This window comes from Pleurodeles waltl, chromosome 1_2 (assembly GCF_031143425.1).
Source record: "Pleurodeles waltl isolate 20211129_DDA chromosome 1_2, aPleWal1.hap1.20221129, whole genome shotgun sequence".
Classification (NCBI taxonomy): domain Eukaryota; kingdom Metazoa; phylum Chordata; class Amphibia; order Caudata; family Salamandridae; genus Pleurodeles; species Pleurodeles waltl.
In genome coordinates, this window is record NC_090437.1 from 1,171,871,961 (window position 1) to 1,171,895,894 (window position 23,934).

A 23,934-nucleotide genomic window follows, 5' to 3' on the forward strand; every position below is an offset into this window, starting at 1 on the left:
GTAACGGTGTGGGTTTTGGTTTCGCCAGTTTATCACTGACCTTTGGTGTGGCGGACTTGTGTGGGTGTCTGTATTGTGGCGGATTACGAGCTGTGGGTCGTAATACCTGTAGCGGATTTCTGCCACGGTATCTTGACGGCCATCAGCACGGCGATAAGCGGGATTTACCGCCAGGGTTGTAATGAGGGCCATAATGTTCCTGGAATTATGACTCTTATCTGGCATTGACTAGTGTGATGTGTGTTCTCAAATTTACTTTATGAGCTCACTGACTTTAATTCAGACATTCAAAACAGTGGTGTTATTTTTGCATTTCCCTTTCTTTGAATATTAACTTACCATCTGCACTGACATTCTCTTTGAATTTTCTGTATAGATGTTATCCCTTTAATGCTAATGGTTTTGATTGCTCTTCCCCATCGGGTCTTACAAATAGATCACATAAGTAATAGCCTACATACTCAGACTAAGGGCACAGAAAGCAATAATGACCACTCACTAATACAAATGCCCCTAGGGTGTGATCTAATGTCATAATAACATGATTACATAATACCTTATCTTCTTAGACATTAAACAAGAATGACTAGTTAATGGGGTCAAAAGCATTTTTTTAAGCACAGGACGCAGTCAGTTTCTAAATATCCTTTGTAAGATTCTGTATAGTCAAAATTCTCAAGAGGTACCCTGCAGCAACTTAACATATAGGATGGGCTGCTAGGGACTACTGAGACACAGATATGCTCTACAACTCATGTAGCATCCCTTTGCTAACAGTACATCCATTTGTGAACTCAGCTCTGAACAGATGGCGTTCCACACATCGGCAATTGGAGAACAGGAGATTCCTCCAATATGATATGTCCGCATGGCATACCACCAAGAAACATATACATAAGAAGCCAATAAAGTGGGACATGGTACCTCAGAGGGATTCTAACACTCCAGGACATGAAATCAGATAGATTTATTAAACGCTATCAATACTTGCAATCTGATTTCCAAATCAAAACCTTGTAAAACTGATGATGTATCCACTTGTAGCACTATTTGAATGGCTGACTACCTAATCTTTCCTATACCTTACCAACTTCATGCATTCCTTAAGGCCTGGGGACAGCACAGTGACAAACCTCTTCTATGGGGCATTGATTACTGAATAATTCTCCAAACCAACTGGTGAAGTACTGAAGAATTATCAGTAAATATTCTGTCATGGCAGAGGCCTGTGGGAAGCAAGGCTTAAGTGCAGCTTCTCCAAGGTGCTCTATAATTTGCACTGCCCCTCTCCCTCTGCAGGTGACAGACCTTATCTACAGACTTCTGCAGCTGTCCTCAGCCAGAATATAACATTGTCCAGGTTGTATGGTCCTACCCCAAGCTGTACCTCTTCCAAAACACAATTTTAAAAACCAAAAAGGATCATTAGGAACCGGCACAGCGAGGAACCTCCCATCATTAAATATGTGGTGGAAAGGACTTCATCTTTGCATGGCTCTAGAAATCTCTTGGACATGTATATACCTAACAATTGTAAAGTGGAAGCAGACAAATAAGGTGTCTCAAACAGTTGTTTAATGATGTTGCTGTAGGAAATGTGAGATGAAATCTGAAGTTATATGTGATCTTGCTTTTATTTTACTTCACAATGTTAATATAATATTTTTTATTAATAAAAAAAACAAAAGTGGATATCAAATCCAGGTATGAAGTTCTAGATATGTTGACATGTCTCTGAGTTTAAGTTCAAGTATTATTCCTGGTGTTCATGTGCATTTATTAGGACAGAAAATATTTGGATTAGAGCAGACACTACCCCAAAAAGCAAGTAGGATAGTGTAAGTAATGTAGTTTCAATAAAATAATATAATTAAGGCTACATCCTATGGTTAGCTGACAAAGAATAGACATGGACACCCAAAAAATGATCAAAGGCATTATCACACCATGCTTGGGAAATTTAATTAGAAACATCCTTGTCAGGTGGATTTTGTCCACTGGTTCAATAAGGTGCTTATTTACAGGCTTCATTCTTTGTTTATCCTGAAGCCTGTCAACAAGTAAATTATCGCCATTTTGGGTTGTCCCAATTTGCAGCAGCACATTCCTATAATAACCACCCTCAAAGCAAGATGTTTCACTAAGATTAATTAATGTTGCAATATTGTTAATCATGTAATTGAGCCCCATTTTAAAAGTTCATCAGTTGGCTGCTGGTCTATCAATTAATCCATCATAGCATTTGTAAAGTCCAGCTCTATCAAAGTATCTGAGGGTGCTGTGTCTCCATCAAAAAGCCATGTCTTGAGACTCCTTCCGAAGTCTGCCAGGGAGGGAGCTGTTTAGAGATGGAGGGACAGGCTATTATTTTTCAAAGGGCTGCTCCTGCTAAGAGGAAAATGGGCTCAATAGGCAATCTCTCTATGTGTATAAAAAGAAAGAAAGTGAGAACAACAAAACAAAATTGTTCAAAACGATTCTTATTCAAAAGATTCACTATTCTTTAGTAGTTCCTCTCCAAAACAGGGCACTGGGGTGTAGCAAGCGCTTACGTTCTTGATATTATCACAGCTTCCAAATTTGAACCTTTGCAACAGAAGATGGAAACATAAAATGAGATGTGTTGCCATAGTAATGTCATTGTGCATATTAGTAAGTATAATGACTACATAGGCATCTTGATTTCAGTGTCCTTAGAGAAGAAAACCTAAACCAGCTTTTTAGCCCTTATTGGCAGATGCTACATGAGTTCTTTCTTAATGTTACAGTAGATGTTCTCATATGGAAATATCCAGGCAGATATTATTGTGCTTCCAAAAATAATTAACCATAATTAGTTAGTTTCTTTTACTTTATATGTGGCATTCATCAGCAGCAGAATTATGACACTTTATGGGTTATGAATGGGGAACACAAGGAACATATTCTGTTGGATCCTATTTTTTGAGTTTCAGCTTAATCCTATTTAATTCAATTTTAGAGAACTTGTTCTTAGAGATTATCTTCATCCTAGATTGTTTTATTACAAAGTGGTGTGTGATGTTGCTGTCCTATCATGAATGTTATTCCCGCAAAGTTTGAAAATAGCATCTCTGAAAATGATGCTTCCCAATTATTAGTTCTCAGAATGAACACTTAAAAATTAACACTTTCAAAAGTGTTTGTTCTTCAGATTTCTGGGTCAGACATTGAGGGTACAGGGCACAAGTTATAGGATATTTTGGGGAAGATCTGAGGTTAAGAATGTAAGATTAAATGTATAGTCTTAATGGCTTGGGATATAGAAGGTTAAGGTTAAGGAATATAAGGTTAAGGGTTTATGGATATAGGGTTAAATGTATGTGGCTAAGTGCTAGGTATTAAAGGTATTGGATGTAGGGTTAAAGGTATGGAGTTAGGGGCAAAGTGTTAGGACTCTGGGGTATATAGTATGGAAATTAAGAGTTGAGGTATAAGATTAAGAATATAGTGAATAGGGTCAAATAGGTTAAGGGTATGGGTTTAGGGGTTGGTGCAAAGAGGTTAAGTATAGGGTTAGAATGGTAGATTGGATTAAGAGTCTGTCTAATGGAGTTTAGGTTGTGTTTTAGGGGTTAAATGTATAGGTTTAAGGGTATATGGTTAAAGGTTAAAGGTTTTCGGATTTAGCTATAGAGTTATTTGTAAGGATTAAGAGTTTAGGGTAAAGGGTTTTGAAGATGGGGGTTAAAGGTTTCCCAATATGTATCTAAGGTGAGTTGTTGATTGTTTCAGTTATTGTTGTTAGCCTTGAGGTGTTGCATTTGACAGTAGCACTGTTATTAATTTATTTCAATGGGAAAACTTTACAGTTTCAACATAATGCAATTAGAAGTGTTAAAAATACGAATTCTATTTCTCAAAATTTAAATGAACATGGGATAACCTCTTGGACATATTCCATATGGGGTAACATGTCAGCCACAACCTGCATAGTTACTGTAACCATGATATCACAGTAAGAGCGAAAAATGGAGTGCTGGGTTGAATTGGGGAGAGGTGACAATTGATAAAGAGCAGGTGAGGGAGCTTCACGCATGTAGATGGCTTATGAGTAAAGTTATTGAATTCATGTAAACTGGTCCCAGAAGTTTACTTCAATTTGATGATGAGCACCTGTCCTCCAGACCGACCAGCTACAATGAACCTGAACCCAAAAAAGAAGTGGACCAAAACATTGTGAGTACGGAGATACAGTAGGTAATTTCAGCAAGTACAGTGACAGTAATTAAAACCAAAGACTACCAACTATTGAGTGATCATCCCAAGGAAATTTGCGATGAAAGTGAGGGAGCCGGGCTGCCGACGCATCAGGGGAACACACACATTGAGCCTATAATTTATTTAAGGGTGTGCACCTGAAGGCAACGAACGTTGAGGCATCAGAGTGATCCAATGCGTGCTTACTGAGGCTGTCACATGTCTAGCATTATATATCTTGTGCATCTGTCAATGGTAGCATAGTGAGTCAGCACATGTTTCCCACTCCGTGCTCACCCATTGATGTCTGCTACCTCATAGGGTCTTCTGTGAAAGTTGGTCCTGCTCCAGTGCATCCCCGTATGCCGCAGATAACAGCTGATCACTTCTATGGTGGTATTCCTAACTGGGATACAACTCTCATGGCGAGGACTGCCAGGCATGAGCAGAGAATATTAAATTCTTCTACCACATGATTGGAGGAAGAAAAAGTTCAGTCCTCATTGGTGGATTATGATGGTGGCCACTTTGAGTTGGGGTACTTTCTCAACAAGTTGGATACCCTTGTGCTTGAATTCAAATATACCTATACACAGTATAAAAATGGAAGTACAACTGGCCATATGCAAAGAACACAGGAAGAGTAACAGGAAGATCACAGGAAGAGTGTGCCAACTATACAATTCAGTAGCATTATAAGCCAAAGGCGTGTTAACACCAAACAAACAGCAAACAAGCAAACATTATAAAACAATATACTCTACAGTAGTTAAAATGGATGTTCACTCAGCACAAGGTGTATCTGTGCCTCCAGTGTTCCTGGATCAAGCAGGTTCTCCGCCAATTGAACGGGAAGAGTGGATCAGTAACGTTGAAAATTATTTGGAGGCTATAGATGGCCTGAACTTTAGACCCTCCAGGCAGAGGGTGCTGTCAATAAATGCCAGGAGAAAGGAAAGAAGGGTGAGCATGTCTTCAAATTTTCACGAGTAGCAACAGGGGAAGATAATGAGGAAATAGAAAATATGTATCTTGAAGCTAATAAAAGGTTAGAAATTTACTTTGGGAAGTAACTGAACATAGTCTTGCAAAGACTTAATTTTTTGACATGCAACCACAGAAGGCTCATGAGTCAGTTGGTCAGTTTGTAACAAGATTGAGGGAACTTGGAACCAATGACACTCTGCCAGGAAGGACTGCTATACTACCAGGAGGGACTGCCTTTCTGCAAATGCATTGCTGTGTTGGCGTACTGCTGCTGCGTGCTGTGCTGTAGGAGGGACTGCCACCTTGCTGTTCGCTTTGCTGTGTTGGCTTGCTGCCTACTGCTTCTGTCCTGCAGTGAGAAGGACTGGACTTGCTCTCTACATGCTTGCAACCAAGAATCTCCAAGGGTGTGCTGGCTTGCACTCTGTTCTCTGCAGTCTCAGGGACATCAAAGATTGCTTGCAACTTTCCTGGTGCTGCTGGACTCTGCCCTTGTGAGTCCTACCCTTACCTGAGGTGCCCCCTCCAGTCCTGGGCTGCAGAAGTGGGTTTTGCAGTTGCAAACCTCAAAAAGTGATGCAAAACTTGTGGATGACTTTGCAGAGAAGATGGAGGCAATAAGGGAATTGTTAAGAAAGAGGAAGGAATGTGTATGGAGTGAAAGGCAAGAACAAACTTTTGTGAGTGAGAAAGATAAAATTGCAGTGCCAAGATTCTAACTCTATTTGAACCCACAAAAACAGGACCCTAGTGACAGTGACACCAGGGCCTATGGTGTTGGAGCTGTGTTGTTGCAGTACAAATATCGGGTGGAAAAAACAATGGCATTTGCCTCAAGGTCTTAAACCAAACTGAACGCAACTATGCTGTGATCGAGAAATAGGCATTGATAGCTGCATACGGTGTTGAACATTTCCGCATGTATGTGTGGGGAATCTATTTCACATTATGTATGGTTAAAAGTGTTGCAGCCCATGGAGAATCTTATAAAGTGCCTGCTAGGTTGGCCCAGTTTCCATCCCGTCTACAGGAATATCAATTTGCCATTGAGTATGTGGTGGTATGCAGAAACATACAAGCAGATTGCTTGTGAATGTTTGCCGTTAAGTGCCGACTATAAAGAACAAACAGACATCAAGAAGGTATGTATGGATGATGCCTTGGAAGGTGAATATGAATCTATTACAATAGAAGAATGGGAAGCAGCTGTATGGGGTGATTGTGTTTTTAGGAGTTGGCAAGGGATATTTGTTAAGGATGGAAATGAGAAAAGGATGTTAAATTGTCTTTGAAGGGTTATGTGAAATTACAGGATGAATTGACCAAAGGTGTGACTGACACATTAATTATGAGAGTAGAGAGATACATACCTCCCGGAAGGGTGAAGAAGAGATTAATGATGTTGGCACATGAAGGCCACCTGGGTGAGCTACAAAAAGACACCTAAAGGAAAAATGTTGGTGGCCAGGGGTGGACAGAAAGGTGAATGAGTAGGTGGAAAAATGTGTTTTGTGTAGGGAGAGTGAGAAGTTGTTAAAGACAACAAATTAGGGAATGGGTTCTCTTAGGGAGGGTGAAAGCCCATGAAGGAAGGTGTGTTTGGATATAATCAGTTCCATGGGCTATTTAAATGGGGCGGAGAGTTTTGCAGTGGTGATTGTTGACGTGTTTTCAAGGTGGATGATAGTGGAATTTGTAAGGAATATAACTACGGAAAGGGTTGTTAAATTATTGGAAAAGGCGTTCAGGTGGGAAGAGAGTCCAGGAATCCTAGTGACAGACAGTGGAAAACAATTCACGTCTCCTGTTATGAAAGACTTCCTGAAAGAATATAGCACTAGACATATCCATACATCATCATATAACCGACAAAGAAATGGAATGGTTGTGCGGGCCAACCACATGATTAAAGGTAAAGTACAGATGGCGGTGTGGGGTAAAAAAGGGAAAGAGTGTTGTGATGAAGAGCAGGCGAGGGAGCTTCACCCATGTAGCTGGTTTATGAATAATGTGACTGAATTATTGGAAACTGGTCCCTGGGGTTTACTTCAGTTAGCATTGTGGATTGGACTAAGAGTCTGTCTAATGGAGTTTAAGTTATGTGGTAGGGGGTAAGAGTATAAGTTTAAGGGTATATTGTTAAAGGTTTTCTGATTTAGCTCTAGGGTTATTGGTCAGGATTAAGAGTTTAGGATAAAGAGTTGTGGAGAGGGGGGTAAAGGTTATCGACTTGGTATCTAAGGTGTGTTGTTACAGTTATTTTTAATTTGTAGCCTATCTGTTCAATTTTGTTTTTTTAATTAAAGCATTGCTTTCAACGGTAGCAGTGTTCTTCATTCATTTCAATGGAAAATGTTACAATGTCAACATAATGCAATTAGAAGTGTTAAAAAACGTACTGCTATTTTTCAGTAAAAAATGTAAGTTAATATGGTATAACCTCTCGGACATATTCCACTAATCATCAGAAATGAGGATGGGGCCTAGGCTCAAAGGGCAGGAGACTGATAGGACTAACAAGTTTATGTTCAGCATAAGATTGTCACATGTGTAAGGTGTGCACCTAAAGGTGAACTTGTGCGTATATCAGGCGCCATTGTACCTCATCGTTAGGCCATATCTGTCTATAGCCATTTCATATTCCCATCTTTGCTCTTTTATATACAAAACATGTTGGTCTGACAGGCCACGTCAATCTAAGGAATAAATAAAAATAAAAACTAAGACAAAAGACCAGAGTCCAGAGTCTAACTTAAATATCCCTACTTGGATTCAACTTCTCAAGGTTTCCAAGAACAAGTCCTAATCAGACTCATCATTCCTGGAATATCGAAACCAAAATAAAAAATATTGCAGCTGGTTAAGTCAGTTGATCCCAGTTTGGTATTTGGGTGCTGCAAGAGAAAAAGCAAATCTTTGTTTTTAACCTTTATTTATTTCTTAGCGATATTAACAGTATGGTGATGACTATTCCAATAAAAGTATATATTTGTAAATATCTTTTTAAGTATGTCCTAAGTGCAACAGATGTTCATTGATTTCGCACAGTGTCCTCAATATAGTTGTTGCTGTAATTCTGTTATTGAATGGGTTAGTGGTTTTTGCTCTTTAGACCTATTGGAGATAGTCCCTTATATGTGCTTGATCATTCTTACAGCCGGAATGCCACCTTCATCTTCACCTGCGATGGGCAGACAATCCTTACGTGTCAGGAACAGTTCATACAAAGGATACGGCACCAGGTCTTATCATGGGCGCAGGTACCATAAATTCAATTTTTATTACCGTAGCTTAATGTGATACCATAGGTGTTAGCGGTATTACCATGCCTCGTTATAAATTATTCCAGAATGGACTCTCATACTCATTTTAAGATAAACCACTTATCAGTGGTGAGAATTCCACTCAAGTATTGCTCTTTCTATTTCGAACATGTGTGATATTAAACTACAATAGATTGCTGTTTAGCTTTAGTAATTTACTGTCAGTTTGAAAAAACTGCTTTCTCCAAAATGGCGCAATGAAGTTTTAATATATTATGGTTTTAATATATTGTGATGTGTCTTCCATAGAAAACCTGCCTAGAGAATAGCTAGATCAAAATCCATTTATCTATTTCCATGACGTCACAAGAGTAGGTAGCTAAAGTGATTTTCCACTGTTGTGACATCAGAATGGGAATCAATCACTTCCCTTTTGTTCCACCACCTCTCCCAGAGTTCCAGAGACCCAAGAGTGACAGCGGAATGGTGGTTGGGGGCCTCTCCCAGGTCCCCATGTACCTTGAGGAAAATGGGAGAGCACAGGTGACGCTGCACACACACCAGCCCTGCAGATCCGCACTGACAGTCAACAGCAACCACCGACAAGTAGTTCTCACAGAGCCAATGTCAGTGCAGTGTCAGATATCTGCTCTTAATGTGAGAGTGCAGCTTTGGGCAGGGATGGGCCACGATGGCAAATAGAGTTGTGGAAGTGAATGGCAGCAGGCCAGATATTTTTATTTACTATTTGAATTAAGGCCGGGATGGGCAAATTCCAGAGGGTGGTGGATGTGCTTGATAGGAGGCAGATTCTTTATGTCATTCATGACTCCCCATTAGTTCTCTGCCCGCACTTATATGTTGGAAGCAGGGGCAGATGTTTTGGGGCAAACCATATATCACATAAAATGATTGGCAGTTAAAATGTAAACAATTGGCTTGTTTTTCTCCCCAGGGATCTAAGTGTCCTAGACAACTCAAGCTTGGCTCTTGTCTATTTAGTGTCACAAGGAATCCCTCAGTGAAAAACGTCCCCACTATTCAAGGTTAACTATCTATAACTTTATATATTATGGTCACATTTTGGGTGGGAATGGAGACAGAGTGGGGTTGTAACTGCTAACTAGGTATATTTTATATCTGACATTTAAAGTAAGGTCATCTGAAACATAGACATCCTATTATTGCTAATTTTGTGCATCAACTTTTGATAAACAACAACGTCTGACAAATGTGCACAGACTTCTGATTTAATTACAATTTTCCCTCACCCAGCCAAGAAGTGTTCAATATTAGCGAATATTCACAAACCTTTATTTTTTTTGGTGTTCACAATATTTGCAATTCATACTTTTGTGGAAGCACTATTATATCCAATCACTTATTAACATTAAAAAAATCCTACACTCAGTCATCAGTTTTAGGTGAAATCTGAATATGAAACATTCCGTAACAGATCCTGATGTGCTTGAGCCAGAATGTGCCATTTTCGGTTGTAGGTGACTCGTCTTGCTTAGAATGAGGCCCAGGCACTTGTTATATCTTGCACGCACAATTAACGTCTCAAACCTGCTACCTGTGTGTAGCCAGTACTCTATATTGAAGCCCCTAATGATACCCCTTGGCATTACTCCTTAATTTGACTCCAGAAATCCTCAGTGATGGCTGTGCGGAATGCTCTTAACAGTGGTTAATTGTTTTGGCTCCACTATTAAGGGTTTAAAAACTGACTGTAACAAGGGTGGTGTGTGAATAATCAAACTATATGGTTTGAGGGGATGAAGCTTGGCCATAAACAAGAAGGTCACTGCCTGCTTAAGATCCAGGATGCGTACATCTTTTCGGGACAGGTTTATTAGGGGCGGGGGGCAGAGGACCAGGCAGTGCTGCCCTCCAGTGTATTGACTTGGTCCTACTCGCTCCACTGTTTGCTGGAATCAGATGATGTATCTGGTGAACTTTCATTGAGGTGGTGTTCTGTTCTCAGTAACCTTGCTGCTGCGATTTCACTCACTGAGTCTTGCTGGGGTGTTGACAGAACACAGCCCCTCCCCTTCTCATCCCTGGTCTGTAATTCTTGGCAGTGCTTAATTTGTAAATAAAAAGGTGCCGGTGCTCAAAGCCCTCCTCTTAAACATGTGGCTACTGCAGTTAAATGTGTGAACCCGGAATACTGAGGTGGCTTAATCCTGAAGCCATCTCGGGCCTCTTCAAACCATATAAAGCCACTCCCTGCCCCTTCAGCTCACTCCAGCAGATTTCGACTTCCTCCCTTTGTGACGCTTTTTCGTTTTTCACTTCCTCCGTCTTTCACATATGTGTCTTTTGCTCGCAGCAAATGCTTGAGGCAGAAGAATAAGCCCCGGCCCTCAAAAATAAGTGCCAGTGCTCAGCACCGTCAACAACAAGCACAAATTAAGCACTGATTCTTGGGCAGTGATCTGCTCCAACCACCCTGATGCAATGGTCGGCCTGTTGGTCTTTGGGGAATCAGACCCCTACTGTAAGCTAATGCTCCATCTGTTCTCGCTCGCCAACTGTCAGTGCCAGTCAGTCTCTAGTGTGCCTGTGAGAGCATTTGAAGTATGCACATTGATGTGCTGGTATTTTTCACTTTCTCCACTTGAAGGAAGTATGGCTAATACGATCAACGCGTTCCTTGATTATTTAAGGACTGTATTTATAATTGTAATTCATCTCCTCCTCAGATATTTGAAGATATTTCTATGCCTCTCCTCCAAGCTTCAAAGGAAGCATAGAAGGATGTGCACCTCTTGGTGTCATGTACAAATGAGGAAGATTAGATGGTTTAAAACACCATTGTGTGGTTCTGGAGGAGGGCACATTAGGATCTTCTATAACTGAGAGACATAGCATCTGCCTGGCCCTTGGCAAATGAGGTACTGTTCCAATATTGATAACTATGCTTTGATGGAGAGCATACTGGGACTGAAGTTATGTATCTGTATCTGGCACCAGCGAATCATCTTGCATGATATGGCTGAGGCCATGCATTTCTGATTTGACATAACAGTGGACGTCTTGCATTGCCCACCAATCCCCCATCCTTTGAGTTATCACACCTATTTAGAGGGCTGATTCTTAATTGCACTCCCAATTAATTACATCTGCAGAAGGTTCTGTGTGTAACATGTGGTCACTATATATGCAGACCCTCAAACTTGCTATGCCGATGCCTCATGTTGTATTCTACCCACGCACAGTTGTTGGTTGACTGCACCTCAAGCTTGACTGTACTGCTGTAAATAGCTCTGATTGAAGTATGTGGCAACCTCAGTTCTTCACAAACCTTCAATTCTATTTGGATCAGTTTCACCTAGTTTTTTTCCCTTGGCCCAGACAGCTCAACCACTTGCTAAGGTTTACTGGCTGTTGTAGGGAGCTTAACTGCAACACTCTTAACCATGAATTATCCTTGTGTTTTCTTTTGGTACCCCTCCTTCTTTGGAATTGTTGCACCGTCCTATTTTGCTGCTTCTGCCCACACTGGGCTGTGCCCTGCTGGTGGATAACATCTTGTGGCTGTAACATGCCCTTGCACTTAGAAGTCCTCCATCAGAACGTCCAAATAGTTTCTATTTTCTGACACCATAATAAGAAGGCAGGCAGCAACTCCGTACCTTTTCTCCCGCCAACACTCAAGCATTTATAAAATCTTCATCATCTGCATGTCAGTGGACTTAACAAATTAAAACCTTGCTTTGGTTTCTCTACTATCTGATATTGCTTCCAACCAATAGCATCAGGACTGAACTGGCAAAACACTTGATGAAGAGGATGGCTAAGACAACCACCAGATTTTGGTTAAAAAAACTATGCACTATCCAAATTCAATACTGAATTGGAGGACATTATGGTGTTTATGAAACTTCTAAAAAGCAAGACGTTAGTCTATATAGCTGATCTTCTTCATACTTAAAACTAACTTTGTCTTGCTATCAAATTTCAGAGGGTGATCTGCATCAGGCTTTGTGGCTCCAAACACTTTTCTTCATCAAGATAATTAGCTGTTTCTGGAGGCTTCTAGACTGAGATTAATCTGTCTCACCAATAAATTATATGACTTCAGAATCTTCTCAACTTTCACAGAAAGTGGGTCCTGTCCTGCAACCAGCTTGAGATATTATGACCTACTCATACATGCCAGATATTCTATTGTTTCCTAGCCTCCTTTGGGTAGTGAAGCTCATATTCACCTTATGCCATCTGACTGAGGCCTGACACATATTGTGATTGTGCCTGGGGCCACTCTTTTCAGTGGATCTCTGTTTTCATGTTGATCCTCCAGTCTCTGTGACTGTTCAGGGTCTCTCCCTCCTTGGTCCCTTTTTGTCCTTTTTTCCTCATCCAGGAGATGCTCGCCCTCAAAGTTACTCATGATGAAGTTTCCTACACCAGATTTATTCTGTCATTTGATGATGGGATTTTCTATTCTAATAACCAAATTCAATGTAACTGTATCCCCCACTGGAAATGGCACTAATACCTTCTTCTACTCCACAGTAACTGAGGTCAACAGGTCACCTGATCATTTTCGTCTTTTTTGGGTTTGCAACTTTTACTCTTTTTAATTTGCCCCAAGCCACATGGCTTGCACTATAGCCCTCTTGTTAAAGTTCATATTGACTGTTCTCAGTACATTCCCTAGTTCACACATAATGCTCCCCGATTCCCCATTAGTCATCTCTGTTTCCATTTCTCCCTAATCTGATGGTTCCCTTTAGATCATGCAAGCTGTTAACACCTGGATAGAGACTAATTTTAAATTTCTGCAATCATACTGGTAGCTCATCATGCACACTCCCATGGTTGTGGCCATATTTACTTGATTGGCAACCCTATCTTTTTCATAGTCTAACTGCTAACTGTAGCTTTCCTACATGGACTCCAAAAGGGATCATAATGTATAAAAGTATGCAAATATGGCATTTAAAAAATGTGAGCCTAACTTGAGACCAATATTCAAGTATAGTTGTTGTGAGGGGGTGGCCTAGAGAGCCCGATGCAAGATGGTGGCACTATAGTGCAGCTCTCTGCGGATTGGGAACTAACATCTGACAAATATCCTCCACCCGGCTGCCTATCTGCCCTGATTTAAGCATGTTCTGTGGTTGGGATGATGCGGAGAGTGGGAGGACTCACAAACACATTCCTTGAGGGGCTGCCCCAGTAGCCTAGTGCCTGCTGGCCACCATGAGCAACTGTGTAATGGTGCAACACCAATCCCAATGTGAGACCAGCAAACCTGCAGCACAGTAAGATCCACAGAACTGTGGCCTAACAGAGACAACATGCCAGTCCCGCGCTCCCTTGGTAGGACATCTGATGAGGGGGGGGTGGCGATGCAGAGTATTGGGCAGCCCGGGATGCCGTCAGAGCCGTGAGGTGGTGCTTGCCCTATGCTGGCCTGGAGGACGCAAAAGGTGTGGGCCGCTGAGTCTCCCACCCGAGCAGGAGGGTAGTGGCTGAGAGACTGGAGTGTGGTGAGACATTTTTGGTGCAGTGTGATTTCCTGACGACTGGAGGACTGCTCTGCTTGCCGGCCTGCACAGACTGACAAGGCCACGCTGAGACGCGACCTGACAGAGACAGCCTGGGCCTCACCCTACACATCCTGATGGCAGGACTGGCCTTCCACCCCTACGACACTACAGGCCTGCCTTCCGTAGCCAGCTGATATTGACTCTGACACCAGCGGAGTGCAGAACCCCTGCGGCTACATACATTACGTACATGTGAACATGGTGTCAAGTTACTGCTACTAAGTGATCTGCTTTTGTGCTCCATTAGTGGCGTAGGTTGCCATAACATTCCACTGTGATGGATGACAGAGTCCTGTGCATAACTATGATGTCTCTTTAAACAAGACCTATTGTCCCGCGATAGAGCAAGGTTGCCTGCTATGCCCCACGTGGACCTCAGATTAAACGCGCTCAGTGGACCTTTTAGGCGGGAAGCATGGTATGCTGCGGATCACGCAGCACCTCTGATAAGAAACTGCAAGGCTTCTGGCACCTGACCTCCCCCTCGTGTATACACTTCAAACCTATCAGCGTGCCGACGAACAGCCCCCGTGGTGGCGCTGCGGTGGCAGAGCCCACTAGTCACTAGCTGATGCTCCGGTAAGATCTGTTACTGCAAAATCCTGCCACTCATGATGAGGGGACTGTGCAGGACACCATCACTAAGGCCTAGCTGGCTGACCCAGTTGAAACTGCATATTTGAGGACACGCTGGTCTACATTGCGGTACCATTATATCTATGCTATGGGGAAAGCAGACAAGCATCAAACATGCCTCACATTTGAATCTAAACACGCTGGCAAGCTGCAGCGAGACGATCTCTCAGACTCTGAACATTATGCGCAACACCAGGGGAAACAGCGCTGGACAGCACATTGATGGCCATGCAGCAGAGCTTGCAATCAATAGATTAATAAATTGATGCACTGAATTTGCGCATAGACCACATTGCAACTAAACTGGACAAGCAAGCAGCAAGTTTGACAGAGGCGGAGCAGTGCCTATCCACGGTCAAAGACACCTTGCACAATACGAATGAATCCTTCCTCAACATGGAGAAAGTTTTGGCACTTATTCAAGCCAAGAACACATGAGTTGTTACTTAGGAAACATGAGCACTGACACTAGCTTAGTCACTGCTCCGCTAACACTATTGACGTAGAACGACGGAGGATTAACAACCCAAAGAAAACATGTCAGGTGCTAGCCTAACTAGATCGCTATCAAGAATATATAGCCTTACTGCAAGAAACGTATCGGGTGCAACATGCAGCTAATGAAGTGGGGCCAAAAGGGTGGGATTTCGGATGGCCTCTTCTTACTCTACTTATGCTAGAAGAGTACTTATTTGAATTAGGAAAAAAGTGCCCTTTGTACCCACACACTCAGATGCTGATGACCTGGGAAGGTATGTCATTAAAGTATGGTTGTACAACTTTGAATTACACAACTGCATTTCACATATTTACCGTTTAAGCCACCCGGGGTTATTTTGCTCACATTCAAATGTTTTTCTATCAAATACTAAAGCAGGATTAGAACCCACATCACAGGATTCTAAAGTTGTCAGCTAATCCTCTGGACCACATCTCTACCATCTAATTATAGTTGCTTGATTGTCAATTGTCATTAGCACTGTATAAAATACAAGAACATCCTTCATTACTAGACTTTAGAGACCATGACCTTCATCTTCATTAAGAATTTCACTCCACCCCCATGATAATGTGTCAAAACAAAACATGTCTGGGTCAGCAAGGCAGTCAATAATGGCTGTTTGACTCATTCTGCAAGAAGTTCTTCATCCTCTCTGTAATGAAGAACTTATACATTAACTTTTCACTACTGTGTGGCCTACCTCTCTCATTGGGATAACATTGGGTTCCCTTATTACATTTAGTGTGTGGTAACTTTCAACTGGGAGGTGATAGGTTAAGTTTGGTGTATATGGAAATGTAATTTAAAAACCTCGTTAATGGTAAAGTCGGATTTAAAATCATCACAATTCTGAAAATGCCACTCTTTGAAAGTTTGCATTTTCTTGTCCTAACCATTTGGTGCCTGCATCCTGTATCCTGGGTAACATGACTAGGTGTAGCTGTCAGTTGCTCTTTCTGTATTGCTGCCAGACAGTGAGACAAAGGGAAAATAGGTGTTGGCAGGATGGGCCAATTCTGACTTCATGAGAGGGGAGAGCTGTCACCTACCACACTTGTATATCACAAAGGCTCTACCTGAGCACACTCAAAAAGGGTTTGATACCAGTCTTTTGTGATCCCAGGCAAGCTGGGGGCCAGGACAGGGAGGCAGAAAATTCCAAACACCTCTGGGGGTGAAAACATCCAGAACATCCTCCGACTTCAAAGTTGGCACCAGGTATGAATGATAGACCCTCATACCCAAACCTTCAGTATACCTCTGGACCTGTAGAAGACTCAGATGGACTACGGTGCTACTCTGCAAGAAGGACTGCCACTCTACTGCCCTGCTGCTTGAAAGAAGGGACTAGACCTGCATCTTAAACCCAGGATTACCAGAATGACTCAAAGGGCTAGTTGGCTGGTCTTATGAGCAGAGCCTCAGGGACAGAAAAGCTCCCACAATCTTGAAAACAGCACCTGGACTCAGACTGCTGTGAGTCTTGCCCCCCCCCCCAAAGTGGTGCCACCGTAGTCCTGGACCCTTGGAAGTGGACCTGATGGTGCTCTGCCAGCTCAGCTGTGGTCCTGGGGGTAGAAGTGATGCAAAGCGACACATCTCCTTGCAGCTTTGTTTCGGAAGCGCCTCTGCGCAATGCATCCCTGATGCATGGCCTCACATTGCAACCTGTAGTCTCCTCAGAACCACTGCTGCATGACATATCCTTGACGCAGGCCTTCACATCACAAGCCCTTCAGCAAGGCTATCTTGAGGATGACGCAGGATTCTGCATCATAGCCCACAGCTTGCTCAAAACCACTGCTGTGCAATACATCCTCGTCCCAGGATCCTTTAACACTTCGCAACCAGGATTCAAGGTACTTTGTCCAGCGGGCCTTACTTGGTCCCTTTATCCTGCCGCTCTCCATCGCATTTGGCCTGAATTTGGGACTTTGTCTCGATCCGGCATGGCAAGATAACTACAATTCCCACTTTGTGCTTCTAAGCACTATTTTCAAAATTACATACCTCCGATTCTACTGATTGGATTTTGGTGTCAGTGTACTCAATTTTCTTTATTTTTCCAAATTGTTGTGGGATTTGTTTTGTGTTGTGTTTTCACTTTATAACTGTTTGAAATGGTGCATAAGTAATTTACACAAGTAAGCCGGATTGCTTTGGTGCCAAGCTACCAGAGGGTTAAGCACAGGTCAATTTGGGGTTTGCTTGTGTTTCACCCTAACAGAGATTGTAGTTACTTCATGAGTAGCTTTGACCTCCCTCAACCAGTACCCAATTTCCAAGACAGATTTAGGAACTTTTTTTGGAGCTCAGATTCCTCTAGCAGGCAAGACTGCAGGCTATAGCCAAGGAGGACTTCACAAGGCCAGAGAATTTGTCCTTCAGGTCCCACTAAAATGGGTTTGTTGGTGCAAAAAAGTTCCAAGTCGGAGGAACCTGAATCTTTAACCCAATGGCAAACAACACAACTTGGTCAGATTGATTTGGCAGGTTTCTTCCGGTCCTCTGGAGGTCATTGGAACCAAAAAGGTTTCAGGTTTTTTCTTCAGTATATAAGAAGGAGTACACTTTGGCACTGCTCAGGGGCCCACAGCCCCAGTAATAGCACTTAGGGGTCAAGACTAGCTCAGCTCCAGCAGAAGCCATCAGCTGGGCCCAGGGCAGGCCCAGTTGGAACTTATTAGCTGGGCCTCTTCAGGAAAAGGCTTCCTTCATCTCATTGTGTCCCTGTAGCTTAACAGAAAGTCAGATAACTTCTTTAACCTAGGTACAAGTGGGAGCAGGCACAGCCCTTCAGGTCTCCTCACAGGTCTCAAATAGGAGGTGCAATCCTTCTTCTGTTCTTCCACAAGTTCAGAGTGTTCTGAACAAGGTGACCAGGGGTGCCATATTTATGCTTATCACTAGCTTGTGGGTCCTGGCTCTTGCTTGACCAAATGTTTCCAAGGGTTACCTTACCCACTTTTGTAGCAGTTTCTGGGTGCCCCACTGCAAACAATCGTACAGTACCCCTCCCTGCCTAAATCCAAGATGGTGAAACCCTTCTCCCTTTGTCCAGAGCCTGTGTGCTCATTATAGATTTTTGGCCAGAGAAATGAGTAACCTCTTCCTCTATTGTCACTTCAAACTAGTAGCTCCCTCCCCACTAAGATTGGAGCCTGCTTGACTGGGTGTACAAACAAAGGGGTCTGTCCACATGTTAGTTAACATTTGCCTGTGGCAGGGAAGGCCTCTTCGAAGTCAATCAAGTTCCTGTACACTGCCCAAATAGTCATCTTGTCAGAGGAACAGTAAGATTTTCCCCCACGCAGACCTCATTGTTTCAACTCTACAATCAGTTTTCACACTTCATTCTCAGGGCTTGAACACTCAGCGGGCTCCAGTTGGAGTCTAATGCTAATTGACCCCACTCTTTTAGCATAAATAGCTTCTCTGATACACATTTTTTGCATCTTTGAAGTCCATTGGAAAACTGAGGGAACCAAATCAGACTTCCACTTAGCCAAAACTAATGATATAGCCCCTAGTGTTGAAATAAATACCCTTTGACGCTGCCCTTTTTTCATCTCTAAGGGGGAAACCACAATGCCAAACAATCCCCTTATGCATCCGGAGGAATGAGGCATTCCAGTCTTTGGCTTACCTCAGCAAAGATACAGTGACAAAACATTTAAGGCACCTAAATATAAACATCATATGTAGCCAGTCCCCATTGACCTGATTGCACCTGCCCTGAGCAGGCATTAAAAATGATGGAAAAAATGGCACAGTGAAATCTCGTTAATTTAATTGCACCATTTTTTCGAGCCTCCCCGCGGGGTAACGCCTCCCTTGCATACATTATGTCTGGCGCAGGCTTAATGTGGCACAAGAGGTTTCCAAGTGATGCAATGCATTTGTAAATATGGTGTGGGGGAATGGCCACCTTAATGCCGCCAGTCATAAAAATTATGCTAAGGCAGCATTGAGGAAGTGCAAGGAGCTTTTAAATTTGCCCTAATATGCTTGGCGCAGGCATAATGTGGCACAGGGGTTCACAAAGTGGTGCAATACAAGCATTGCACCGCTTTGTAAATTCGGTGAGGGAAAAAGGCCTCCTCAACGCAGCCTTAGCGTAAACAAAAATGGCGCAATGGGCTTGTAAAATGTGTCATTATCAGCGGAGGTTCTTCTTTTAGGGCAGAGAAGTGTCGCCTCTCTGCCTAAAATGCCCCACAGAGAGGAAAAATAAAATGGTAATAAAGTTCATTTATTACCATTTTATTTTCTATCCTCCCATCCTGAACCGAGTTTCAGGACGGGGCTGGGTCACTGCTGTTGAGTGGCAACAGTGAGCTGTGCACAGTTTAAAGTGTGAATGTCTTTGTGGCCGGCTGTCTTGTGACGGCCAGCCAGACATGCACACTTTAAACTTCTCTAACCTAGCTGTCTTAAGACAGCAGGGTTAGAGAAAGCACAGGCCTCCAGTGTTCTTAAGACCGCTGAAAGAGGCTGCTCCCTCCAATTCTGACACTTTTTTCATGCTGGTTACCAGCATGAAAGCAGCGCCAGGATTGCTTAAGGGAATTTGCTGGATCCTGAGAGGAGACCAGAGAGAGGAGGATGTGGAACATCGTGCAGCAAGCAAGGTAAGTGTTTTTTTTTTCTTTTTATTTACATGCACCACTCACCTTGCATTCATGCACGCATGTGCCAACACCACATTTACCTGCTCCCCCACTCTGCTTACATGCCTGGTTGTTATTGCCTGATTCAAAGCTGATTGAAGAGACTGGACTTTGCACTTCTCACTCTTCCTTAATTCCACCTGGAGTGCTATTACCTCTCCCCTAAAAAAAAAGCCTTCAGGGCACCCCAATCTGCAAATTCAGAAGCTGTGTCTATATTGCATTCTAGGAAGGTCTCCAAAGCCTGACGCATTTGTGTCACCCACTGATCCTTTACTAGCAGTGATGTGTCGAACACCCATTTTGGGCTCTTATGTTGATGGCCTGTTAATAGAAGACTTAAAGAAATTACTGAGTGATCCAAGAATGGATTGAGAATTATCTCTGACTGGGCCCTTTGAATGCTAGAAAAAAGTTGATACTTGAGAATGAGTTAAATAGTTTGGTGTGACAAGTATAAGATCTTTCCTTGAGATGATCACTCTGTCAAGGATGTACCAAATCAAATTCATGCACTAATGTGTGCGGAAGCTTGATTGATTTTCCCCTATTTTGTGGTTTATTGAACCTAGAAGAATCTAAAGCTGTATTTGGAAGAATATTAATATCTCCACCAATTACCAGAGGACCTGACTCTTCTTTTGAGAAGTTGTACAGTGATTCAAGGGTCTGTGACGAATCCTTAAAGTGGCCATCGAAGTTTATAAAATTACAGACCTGGCTTGAAATCCTCATTCTCGCCCAAATCCATCTGGCCCTCAGATCCCTATGTATCTTGAGGATCTCACATTGCAATTCTTAACCCACCAGGTTAGCCACCCCCTGATAGCTGTGCTAGAATAAGCATAAAAAGCGTGCTGCAGGAAACCAGGAACTTTCGGGGAGGGGGGAAGGGGCATTCTTCAAGTGCGTCTCCTGAAGTAGAATTATAGTTGTCTGCGTGTCCTGAAGTAGAATTTTATTTGCCTGTAGAGATTTGAACTAGGCAAGCATTGCCTTCAACATCACTCTATTATTATAACCATTCACATTGCATGAAATTATTCTGAGTTGCCTAAGAGCCATAACATACATTGAGCTTTTCACCCCTTTCTTACTTTCCACCACAATCTAATACATTTTCCTTAGTATTCAGTAAATATTAATAGTAGATGGCACAATAGGTACTGAGGTCCACTAGTGGCATTTAACCTACAGGCCTTGGGTACACTTCGTGTAGGTAAGTTGCCAGTTAGAAGTAAAAGCACTTTAAACAAAAACCAATAGCATCAGTCCATAAAAAATGGGTGTGAACACACAAAAAGAGGCATTTCCATACAGCTTTAGGGTGGTTTTCCACCAACCTTTTTGCCTTCCTCCTGATTTTTTGCCAATCTTGTTTTTGTTGGCCTTAGGACCTCTGCTAACCAGTGCCAAAGTGCTTAGGCTGTCAGCTTCAAACATAGGCACGTAGGCAGCAAAGGCAGACCTAAGACCTTTTTAAAAGGGCTAAGTGGATGGTACTATAGGTGCTGCAAGCCGAAAAGTAGCATTTAATTTACAGGCCCTGAGTGCCTGTACTACCATGTTCCTAGAGACTTACGAGCAAATTAAATGTGCCATTTGGGTGGAAGCCAATTTTACCATATTTAAATGAGAGAGCATAAGCACTTTGACACTGGTTAGCAGTGGTAAAGTGCACAGAGTCCTAAAAGCCAAGTAAAACAGGTTCAGAAAACAGGAGAAGTGAAGGCAAAAGAAAAGTTTGGGGGTGACTCAGTAGAGGGAGCCAGGTCCAACAGGTACAGCTCGTACCTTGAACTAAAATGGTGCCATGCCTTTACAATAACAGTAAGAAAACTGAAGTTGCCAATAAGCCAGGGAATGAAAGAAAGAATACAGTCCCTGAGCCTTAGCATTAACAGCTGCGCTGGCGCAGCACAAAGCCAAGCATATGTTTTTTTACATTTGAGGTGTCTAAATGTAATACATATAGCTCAGAATTTCTCTGAGTTCATTCATATAACAAAGACAGTACAAGTCGGAAACAGATTTCCGCTCTCTGTTTCCAAATTGTGCTGTGTTAAATCCGTGTGTCATCTTCGGAATTTCGGGCGTATCATGATGGGTGTGCTACTGAAGGAGGGCCTCCTTTTAAGCGCCTTCAGTGTGCACAATCAATTCCTTTATCCCATTGTTTCTCTGGGAGAGTGCATTAATTTAGGAAGCACAGCTCAAAAAGAGGCAAACCTTTGCACACTTATTTCTCTGAATTAGTGCATTATTTTAGAAGGCACAGCTCAGGAAAAGGCAAACCTTACACACTCTAAATGAGCTGCACTGTCTGAAAATGAAGCTCTAACTCGGAGAAACCTCAGGTTAAATAAAGGTATTTTACATGCTGCAGGTGCATAAAAGCAGGCACTGGCTGTATGCTGAGGCAGCAGAGAAGGTAATGATATGGCCCCACAAAAATAAAAATAAAAGCCCATAGCTCTGCACTGTGTCGTGCAGCTCTTCACGACAGGTCCCATGTTTCTTTCACAGCAATTATCAAAGCGCAAAGGTATCTAAACTTGTGTTTATTGTAAGCAAACAGCCCAGGCTGTGTTCTTGGTTCATTGTGCGTCAGGAAGAACACAATACCCTCGGCTCCTTGGCAGTAGTCATTCTGTCTTCCCCTCTAAAGAATACTGTTTCTAATCGTATGTTTTGCTTTTAGAGGTTTGACGTGTCGTTTTTTAAGGCAATTGATGTTGGAGAGGTGTCTCACTCAGAAGCAATTTGAGCTTGTTTCCTCTTTAGTGCATTGTAAAGGGACTATCAGTTTGACAGTTTGCTTCCTTTAAGGATGTCATTTACCACTTGCTGTCACATCGAAAGAAACATGCAGTACACAAAAATAGAACACTAAGGCAGTGGTTCCCAACCTTTTGATTTATGTGGACCCCCACTTTAACATTAATGGAACCCAGGGACCCCCACTGAATCATCATTGGAATCCGAGGACCCCCGCCTGAGTCATTGCTGGAAGCTGGGGACCTAATTTTTCAATATTTGTTAATATTTTTTAATTTTCTAAGCAGTCGCGGACCCCCTGAGAAGGCTTCGCGGACCCCCAGGGGTCCTCGGACCACAGGTTGGGAACCACTGCACTAAGGAATATATTTATTCTTTTTTAGCGCCGCATTTGCGTCATTTTACAATTGTATTTTGTAAGTTTGCGCTGCTTTTGCGTCAACAAATGACGCAAATGCGGCGCTAAAAGAGTATAAATATGGGACTAACTCTTGCAATGGAACTTTGCTTCCGCATAGGAGGGTTGTTGAATACAAGACTGTTAATTACTTCGGTTGTATGTCAGAATAAGGAAATACATTCAACATACACCTCATATCACATATATTTTTACAGCAGTGAATCCCATTTTGTGTATATATAACATAATTAATTCCAAGGAGCCGAGGGTCCGACTGGGACAGAAAATACAGAGCAACAAAACAAAAGTGGCCCCAATTAGTGAGTCAGGCAGCTAAACATGCAGCAAATTGAGGAAGTTGTGAACTTGTAAGGCTACCCCGTATACGTGTTTTTACAAGTTATGGAAGACTGCATGCGTTGCGTTTGCTGCACGCAGTGTTTGTTTTAATAGCAGGGAAATCGAAAGTAAAAACCGGCCCAAGAAACCACAAAACAGGTTCCCAAACTAACCTGTCGGAGCAGCCCATGAGGAATTGCCTGATTAAGGTTTAGGCCACTGCAATTCTGAAGTGGGCGATAATTTAGCTAATGATAAATATGTCAGGCAATATTTGGATGATATTTTGGTACCACTGCCATTTTGACCACACACTTTGTATGTCTAGACAGTTGGGTTTGCAGGAGTTTACTTCAACTACTAGAGCGAGCTGAGTGGCTGAGAGGGCATTTTTCCTGTTGGCTGCCTCACTCTTTGTAATCTGACTGGCCGGCAGCATAAAGAGTAATGTTCCAGCCGCCATTTCAGGGCAGAGGGACTTGCTCCCTGCGTCCTGTAAATCAAACAAAATACATATAAGAAAGCAAGGTAGAGGTACCCTGATTCTCTGGATCTTATGGGGGACTGGGGTGGTCTC

General features: G+C 42.5%; 1 protein-coding gene across 7 annotated transcripts in view; it reads left to right on the forward strand.

Annotated features, from left to right (window-relative positions):
* The window catches only part of SORCS2 (sortilin related VPS10 domain containing receptor 2), a 1,939,515-nt gene that overhangs the window by 1,655,465 nt on the left and 260,116 nt on the right, over nt 1-23,934 (forward strand). For all 7 annotated transcript variants that reach the window (XM_069203288.1, XM_069203250.1, XM_069203258.1 and 4 more), the window contains exon 11: nt 8,363-8,465. In XM_069203288.1, the coding sequence (XP_069059389.1) occupies nt 8,363-8,465 (103 nt within the window). The remainder of the gene's footprint in view (nt 1-8,362; nt 8,466-23,934) is intronic.